The sequence below is a fragment of the Orycteropus afer genome, unplaced genomic scaffold (genome assembly GCF_000298275.1).
Source record: "Orycteropus afer afer isolate SDZICR_OR568_19922 unplaced genomic scaffold, OryAfe1.0 scaffold00175, whole genome shotgun sequence".
Lineage (NCBI taxonomy): Eukaryota > Metazoa > Chordata > Mammalia > Tubulidentata > Orycteropodidae > Orycteropus > Orycteropus afer.
This window is the reverse complement of record NW_006921762.1, coordinates 3975069-3984627: the sequence shown is the minus strand read 5'-3', so window position 1 is coordinate 3984627 and position 9559 is coordinate 3975069. Positions and strand designations below refer to the sequence as shown.

At 41.0% G+C, this 9559-nt stretch overlaps 1 protein-coding gene across 1 annotated transcript in view; it reads right to left on the bottom strand.

The window, feature by feature from the left end:
- Positions 1-9559, bottom strand: part of SLC9C2 (solute carrier family 9 member C2 (putative)) — a 132460-nt gene that overhangs the window by 103256 nt on the left and 19645 nt on the right. Inside the window, exons 4-6 of the mRNA XM_007947130.1 lie at positions 5525-5690; positions 5245-5361; positions 3499-3660 (exon numbers count right to left, since the gene is read on the bottom strand). Coding sequence (XP_007945321.1) covers positions 3499-3660; positions 5245-5361; positions 5525-5690 — 445 coding nt within the window. The remainder of the gene's footprint in view (positions 1-3498; positions 3661-5244; positions 5362-5524; positions 5691-9559) is intronic.

Below are 9559 nucleotides of genomic sequence, written 5' to 3'. Positions count from 1 at the left end.
AATCTGCATCCTTTCCTTCAAGGCTCAGGGGTCCAAGATTATCTTCTGTGTCTGTGTTAATTGGTTTCTCTTTTCTTTGTTAAAGAGGGTCTGTGCAATCCTTCTGCCTAGTCCGCCATCTTGCCCCGCCTCCTCATAAAAACCATTCTTAAGTGAACTAACACCCGTGAGGAATGTGCTCCTCAGAACAGTCAACGATAGGAGAGCAAAAGGGCAGCATATGGCCAAAAACAAAGTTCAGAAAGCAAGAAGGGGCAAGAAAGACGGGTGGATGGAAATGGGAACCCAGGGAGGAAGTGGAAACAGTGCTGTAATATTGAGGGGATTGCAGCTAATGTCACGAAACAAAACATGTACAAACTATTGAATGGGAAACTAATTTGCTCTGTAAACTTTCACCCAAACCACAATAAAATGTTCAGGGAAAAAAAAAATCTTTGTGGGCTGTACAAATGCAACCAGATTTGGCCCATGGGCAGTAGTTTACAAATTTCTGCATCACTAGAAAAAAAAAAAAAAAAAAACTCACTGCTGTTGAGTCAGATCTGACTCATAGCGACCCTCCTTGGGTTTCTGAGGCAGTATCACTATGGAAGTAGATTGCCCAATCTTCCTTCTGAGGAGTGGCTGGTGCATTTGAACCGCCAGCCTTCTGGTTAGCAGTCAAATGCCTTAGGCATTATGCCACCAGACCACCACTGAGGATATGGCTAATGGAAAAAGAAGCTTAACAACCCTCAAGGATATCTCTACTGTATGTTCTGGGGGCTGTGGTCCCAGTTCAGTCCTTCTTTGGCAATGCAGTCGCTAAAACCTGTTTCTCTTTAACTGATATGAAAACCATTTGTTATCAAGTCAGTTCTGACTCGTGGAGACCTCATGTGTGTCGGAGTAGAACTGTGCTCCAGAGAGTTTTCAATGGCTGAGTTTTGGGAAGCAGACCCCTTCTTCCAAGGTATCTGTAGTAGACCGAAACTTCCAACCTGTTGGTTAGCCAGCCAAACATATTTACAATTTCCACCAGCCAGGAACTCCTTATCGGATATACATTGTCATCTATGGGGCTCTAAACAAATGTGTGAATGTCATCTGAGTCAGGAAAACCAACTATAAAGAATATTCAGATACCACAAATACCAATGGCCCTAGACTGTAGAGATTTCTCAAATATTGTGTTTTAAACATCACACAACAATGAAGGGAAAGAACATTCAAGATGGGAATGGCAAAGATATAGAGTCAGGTAGAGTGGGTTGCTTTGGGAATGTTAGCTCCCACTCTGCCCTAGCATCCCTACATCGATAAAATGAGGGCAAAATGATAATGCATCATATACTTGTGAGGATTAAATAACAACAAAACTTCCTGGCACATAGTAGGCAATGAATCATCATTATGCTATTACTTCTATTCACTTTGCTGCAGTAACTTAATACTGCTTACTAATATGAAGAGGATCTTTATTATTCTTTTGGCTTATCTAGGTACTTAAGTTCACTTTGGGCATCTTTTTATACACTTATTTGACTGAATTTAACATAAATAACCAGTGATATTAAAAGCAGCTGTACCAGGAACTATAATGATATGGAAACTAGCTCTCAAAACATTATTTCTAATTTTCTATAATTAGTGTTGGGAGCTCTGGGAGCATAGTGCCTGAGGCACTTGACTGTTAACCAGAAGACTGGGGGTTCAAACCCACCAGCCACTCCTCGAAAAGAAGGTTGGGCAATCTACTTCTGTAGGGATACTGCCTTGGAAACCCAAGGAGGGGTTGCTATGAGTCGGGTCTGACTTGAGGGCAAATAACAACAACAACAATAATTAGTGTTACGAGATTTTAAAGCTCATCATCATCTTTTTCAATAATAGTCACTATTTAGAGATAACATCTACTACTATGAAGAAATCACTAAATCACTGTATTTAAAAATTGGTGTCACCTTATAGAGTATAATTCCAGTATTGAAGGAAATGAGGCTTGAGTGAATTTTTCTCTAATTTTCCTTATTCAGGGTAGTGAGCAATACCCAGATGGCAATTTATCTGTACAGGAGGCAAGGTTTAAGTAACTGGAGTTGGAAACAGGAATAATTAACCTCTTCATATATGGAGTCTTTCAGTGGACAGAAGTTGCTTCCCTATGGGAGAGCAAAACTCAAATTTTACAGTTTAACCATGGTTATTATGAGTCGGATCTGACTTGACAGCAGGGTGTTTGGTTTGGTTTGCTTTATTATGGCCCTTGGAGACTTGTGACTTCAGTTAAGCCAGTAGACATTTTAGTTTCCAATTTCCCTGAATTAAATTAGGGAATGATTGCTGTAGGTCCACCACTGCTGGCACTCTGCCTCCTACAACTATCTCACCATCCTGCTTCTCTTCCAGACATCACTTATACATACTGGATTTCTCCCTCTCCTCTGTTGCCTTCTAGCCTCAGGCAAGGGCCACCATTTCTACAGTCCTTTCCTTTTGGTACCTGTGGTGGTTATGTTTTTGTGTCAACTTGGCTGGGCCTGGTTGAGTGGCTGGGCAGCTGGTGGTAGTTATTCTCCATGATGAGACTGGCAGTCAACTCCATGGTGGGATCTACCACAAGCAGCTGAGTAGCTTTTGGGATATGGTCTGCTTCCTGTATATAAAGAGAAGCCTTGGGAATGGTCTCTAGCCTATGGCACGCTTGGACCCTGCATGTAGCCGTGTTGTTGCTCAGCAGCCTGCTATGCTCTGCCGACCTTGGGACTTACGATGGACTAAAAGTTAATGGCCTGCCATGTGGTTTGGTAACATCGGGACTGTGCCTTTTTACTTGTCAGCCTTGGGGGGTTCTCAGCCTCAGCAGCCAGCAACTGTCTGAGTGAAGAAACGCCTCTAGCTCCAGTGGGCTGGGAGCGGGAGGCAGAGCTGGACCCCAAGGTTGAGGGGCTTTCACCCAGCCCCTAGAGCCTGGCACTTTGAACTTGGACTTAAAGCCTCCAAATCGTAAGAATAAATTCCTTTTTGTTGAGGCCACCCATTTGTGGTATATTTCTTGTCAGAGTGGCACTAGGTTACCAGAACAGTACCCATTGAATTAAAGACTATTGACCTAGAAAAGACCTCAGGAGCATCTTTCCCAACTTTCTCGTCGTACATACAGGAACTAAGGGTCAGAGCAAGAATCAGCTCAGAGTCAATACCTCTTCCAGGGGACTCAGGGGTTCAATGTATGGTCAAAGTATGGAATCAAGAAGAATAAGAGAATAATTACACAGAAGAGGAGTGCAAAGGGAAAGGGACATGGAGATAAAATGAAGGGGGTGTTAAGAGAGATCAGGAAAGAGCCAGAAGTGGCAGAAAGACAGAAAGGCTACAAAAGGGTAGAAGTTGTTGGGAAAAAGCACCTGGAGCAAGACATAAAATAAAGATTTATTTTCACTTCAAGGATAGAAATGTGTGTGTATATATATATATATATATATATATATATATATATATCTGTTTCTGCCTTACCAATGTAGAAAGTCATGTACACCATTGAAAAGCAGAGGATGACATTACTCAATGTATTGCTTAAAAGGTCAATCAGTATAAACTGAATGATTCTTGCACAAAGATATCCACATATTATGCCTCCAAAAATTTGCAAGGAGAGAGTCAGGAGTGCATCTAAGTCTAGAAAAAGAAAATGAGAAACAAAAGATGGTGTTATAATTTTTGTTCTTTCATTGATGGTGTTTGGGTCTGTGAACTTTTGTTTGTTCTTAAGATTTTGAGTGGGAACCTTGTTCTTCAGTTAAAGGAATTTCCAGTGAAAGCCTGGCAAAATAGGCTCTCTTAGGGTATATTTTCCTTACGGTTTGCAGCTTGGAGTTTGCTTAGCCAGGTCAGCAGTCTCAAATGCCCTCAGGAGAATGACAGGGAGCATCAATGTCAAAAGCTGGTGACAAACTGGAGAGTAAATGTCTAACCAAAAGATATCCAAATTCAACACTTTTATAAATTATGATTGTTGTCGTTGTTGTTATGTGCCATCGAGTCGGCCCCGACTCATAGCGACCCCTCCTTGGGTTTCCGAGGCAGTATCACTACGGAAGTAGGATTGCCCAACCTTCCTTCCGAGGAGTGGCTGGTGGGTTTGAACCGCCAGCCTTCTGGTTAGCAGTCAAGTGCTTTAGCCACTATGCTACCAGAGCTCCTATAAATTATGATAGGACTAAGCAAATCATGCCCAAGGTCCCTGCCAACCTGCAGGCAGTTTGTGAACCATGTCCCTATTCCAGGAGAGCATTTGGGAAATAGAGAGAGAAAATTTTGGTTGTCACAAGAACTGGGGGCACTAGCTGCACTGAGTAGGAAAGTATCAAGCAATGCCAACTATAGTCCTAAAATAACAAAGATTGCACCACTCAAAATGCCCATAGCTTCCACATAGAAAAAATATTGCAGACCTATAAACCCCTCTTCATCTGTCAATACTTTGTTGTTTTAATCTCTCTCTCCACCTGCAACTATCACGTTAATATATCAGGAGGATACATTTCCCCCCCTTCATACTGTGTTCCCTCCACCCTTTCTTCACTACTAGTAAGGCACTTGACTGCTAACCAGAAGGCTGGCGGTTCAAACCCACCAGCCACTCCTCGGAAGGAAGGCTGGGAAATCCTACTTCTGTAGTGATACTGCCTCGGAAACACAAGGAGGGGTCGCTATGAGTCGGGGCCAACTCGACGGCAAATAACAACAACAACAACAGTACCACATCTGGAAATCTAGTAAAACAGCATGCTTCATATTCCACTGAACTTTAACCCCATGAATCTGTCTATTGCCACTTCTAGGGCCTGACTCTCCAGCACTGCTTGAACCATTTTGCTTTCCTCTCTCAGACTCTAATCCCAGAGAAAACTAGTTCTTAACATCCACTCATTTAAATCCAGATTGATCCAAGAAAGAAGTATGAGCTAGCTGGCACAATTCTGTGTAAATCTTAGTGTGCACTCACACATGTTGGAAAAGATACAATTTTTTTAAAGTTCTTTTTCTCTAATATTCAAGGAAGCACACACATGGTAATTATTTTCCTTAGATATGAAAGGGAAGAGAAGGTTCTACCTGATGTGTTATTTTTTTAATTGATCCAAGGGTAAAATATAGGGAAAGCAGTAAGAATATCATGAATATATTGTAATCCAATGTGAATTAAAATGTACCATATAAAAATGATTTTAGAAAATATCCAGGAAAAAATGCTCCTACCCTCAAATATGTTAATGTGAATTGTGGTGGCCCGAAAAAATCCAATGACAATGAATGTGATGCTACACATGATCAATGATTCTCCTCTAACAGTATTAATAAACATTTTGGAAACACCTGGAAAAGCAAGCACAAAATATAACTTAATGTGGCACATAAAAATGACGCTATTGCACAGAAACAGAAATAGAAGGAATGGAAGGTGCTAGGAAAAAAGAAAAGGAGGCAACCATGACTGGGATGGGTCTTTAAGTAAAAAAGAGAAATAAATCTGACATACCGATAGTTTTCAGTGAATTCACAGAATGAAGAGGATCTATAATGGTGAGGGTGATGCCAAAGAGTACAGAAGATTGTGAATCCCACATTTCTTTATTTAATTTCAGAGCTACATATCCAGTTGCAGCAACGGACACACAACAGCTAATTGATCCAATTAACAAGACCTGCAAAACCAATTCACATCACAGAATTAGATTTAACATGTAAAAATGGCATGACTACATTACCTTATGTCAAAAGAATCAAATTTATTTTGTGTAATTACTCTGGAAAATAACTTTAATCAATTAATTTTGGGAGGGTGAAAGTTTGAAGAGCAAATTGGTTTTCATTCAACACTTCACATGCATTACGTTTTGTGACATTCACTGCAATCCCTGCACTGTAACAGCATTCTTCCCACTTCCTCCTTGTGCCCACCTCTTCTTCCCTTTGTCCTTTTCTTCCATCCCTTCTTGCCTTCGTAGCTTTATCCCTGGGGCATTGCTGTCCTCTTGAATTCATACACTTGATTTTATTAATGAGTGCATACCCTCCTGGTATTACTATTCACTTTACAAGCCTGCTTACCATTTGATTGACAGTTGAGTCATGGGGTTAAATTCATTTCCTAGCTGGAAGGCTGTCTAAGGACCATGGTGTCAGAGGTTCCACCAGTCTTCATCAGAACAGTAAGCCTGGTCTTTTTTTTTTATGATTTTTGAATTGTGTTCCATATTTTCCCCTATTCTATCCAGGACGTCCTATTGTGATCCCTTTCAGAACAGTCTGCAGTGGTAGCTGGGCACTCTCTATTTCTTCTGGTCTCAGGGTCATGGAGACTGAGGTTCACTTGGTCCATTAGTCCTTTGGACTAATTGTTTCATTGAGTCTTTGATTTTCTTCACACTTCTTTGCTCCAGACAGGGAGACACCAATAGTTGTACCTTGTTGTTGTTGTTATTTGCCATCGAGTCGGACCTGACTCATAGAGACCCCTCCTTGGGTTTCCGAGGTGATATCACTACAGAAGTAGATTGCCCAACCTTCCTTCTGAGGAGTGGCTGGTAGGTTTGAACCGCCAGCCTTCTGGTTAGCAGTCAAGTGCTTTAGGCACTATGCTACCAGAGCTCCTAGAGCTTGTAAGGCCCTAGTTGCTACTCATCAAAGTAGGATGTAGAACATTGTCTTTGTAAACTATGTTATGCCAATTGGCCATGGTGTCCCCTGAGACTATAGTCCTGAGCCTCCATGCCCAATGATTTATTCCCTCAAGATATTTGGCTGTGACTAAGACATTTTCATAACTTTGCCCCCTGTATGCTCTATTATGGGAGCTCTGGTACTGTAGTGCCTAAGGCACTTGACTGCTAACCAGAAGGCTGGCAGTTCAAACCCACCAACCACTCCTCGGAAGGAAGATGAGGCAATCTACTTCTGTAGTGATACTGCCTTGGAAACCCAAGGAAGGGTTGCTATGAGTTGGGTCCAACTTGACGACACATAACAACAACAACAATATTCATGAATACATTTGTAGCACATATAAATACATAGGTAGAGATAGTTTGTCAAACCTGCATGCATTCTCCTCCCCACCCCATTCAGACTGAAAGTCTATCTATGTATCCACTCATAAATTATCGTTATTACTGTTATTGCAGGATTGTGTATTAATTGTATTCAGCTTGGTTGTGCTCCTCCCTGTATCTTCCACTGCCTTGATCATTTTTTGCTGACCTCCACTTTCTTGTATACTGCCTTCCCCTTTAGACAAGTTAATACAAGTCTAACCTCTAGTTGAATCTCTTCCAGTCATTTGGCCAGGCAGTTGTCTTCTAAATTTTTTGGCATAAACAAGTGAATGCCTCCAGTACTACATCCATTTGTTGAAACATCTCAGTGGGTATTCTGTCAATTCCTGGAACCTTGTTTTTTTGGCAATTCCTTCAGTGAAGCTTGGATTTCTTCCTTCAATACCATCCATTCTTGATCATACATTACCTATGTCATTAAAGTCAACTGTACCTTGAGGAGGCAACTTTTCCCCAGTCATATGTTGAGTACTTTCTAACCTGAGGGGCTCATCTTCTGACATTGTGTCAGACAATGTTTCACTGCTATTCATAACGTTTTCAGAGGATAATTTTTTTCAGAAGTGAACAACCAAGTCCTTCTTCCTCATTTGTCTTTGTCTGGAAGCCTCATTGAAACCTGTCCACCATGGGTGACTGCAAAAAGGGCATAGGAGTGGCATCTTCTGACCTCCTCTGACTTCACAAGAGGGAGACAGAATCACCATCAACAGCCCAAGGCTGATTCCTTTGAGGCCAGGCATGCTGCCACCCTCCAAACTTTTTACCAATTCTGACACCAGCTGTCCCTGCCATGGTACTCTCTACTTCTCTGCTAGATTCAACAATTCATTGTAATGGCTGCACAGAACTCACAGACAATACTCATGATTATGGGATTTATTAGGGAAATAACAGATTGCAACTAAGCTTCAGGAACATGCTCAAGATACAATTCTTTGATCAAGATAGTCTTCCCTCTGCTATTTCCTGGGGCATACCTCTGTGGCCCTTGGTTTCTCTGCCTGGCCTTTGCCCCGCTCGGGCAAGTGTTACAAACCTCTTTTAGTCCTGCCAATAGGTACACCTAGGTACACCCCACTCTGCCAGCAAGCCTCCTGCCCAAAGGCACCCAGCTTTCTCTCTCCATGGGCCAGCAAGCCTACTTCTCTGTTTTGTGTCTCTTGGTTCCTTAGCCTGTCGTCTCTGCCAGTTTTCTCTGCCAGACATCTCTGCAATCTCTCTACCAAGGAGGTCCAGGGCAGGGTTCTCGAGTCCAAGGACACACTCCACTCCACCTCTGGCTCTTCTCTCTTGATGGCAATAAGATCCCCCTATCTCACTCTAGAAGGGCTCATTTTAAGCCTAGCAGAATGGCAAAACTAACCAGTCCCCACTTTAGAGTTCCATACACCTTACTTGCATGGTCCCACTTAGCAATCTGGTGGGAGTCACAAAGACTGGTTAGAAAAGCCACACCAAGTAATTAACTGTATCACAGTGACCCTGCTGGTATTTAAATACCAGTGGCATAGTCTCCAGCATCACAGCAACATGCAAGCCATCACAGTTTGGCAAACTGAGAGATGAGTAGTAAACAGTTCTTCATACTATTCTGTTATTAACCTTTTTATTTCAGTAGGCTCTGTTGTGACATCACCTATTTCATTTCTTCTTTTCCTTCGTTAAATTTGCCAGTGGTTTGTCAATATTATTAATCCTTCAAAGAACCAACTTCTAGTCTTGCTGATTCTTTCAATTGTTTTTCTGTTTTCTGTCTCTTTAAGGGATGGGTCTTTAAGGTGAGAAAGAGAAATAAAGCTGACATACCGACGTGTCAGTGAATTCACAGAATGAAGAGGATCTATAATGCTGAGGATGGTGCTAAAGAGTATGCAAAATTGTAAATTCCACATTTCTTTATTAAATCTCATAGCTACATACCAATTATGGGAACAAACACAGAAAAGCTAATTGATCCAGTTAACAAGACTTGCGAAACCAATTCATATCACAGTATTAGATTTAACATCTAAAACTGGAATGACTGCATTTCCTTACGTCATAAAAATCAGATTTATTTTGTAAAATTACTCTGGAAAATAACTTTAAAATATATTCTAGTTATCTACTTACCCCAAAGAAATCAACCCTTCCAAACAAATGAGATTCTATTTTATTATTAAAAAGGCTAAATTAACAATATTTCTTCTCACTATTCATGTTTAATAGTTCTGAACATTAAATGTTCTTTAAAAAGAATGCAAATTGCTCCTACTTCTGTGTAAACTATTTCCTGATTTCGTCAGTGTGAAAAATAAATCATTGCTGACTTATTATGTCAAGTAAGTGACACAAACTTAAGTATCAAGACCCTGTAAAATATTCAGACTTTCTAAAATATTCAGAAAGGATCCCATACGTTTACCTTTTATTAATCATAGATGATAAACAATTCTGCAAAAGGCCAAAGAGAGCTT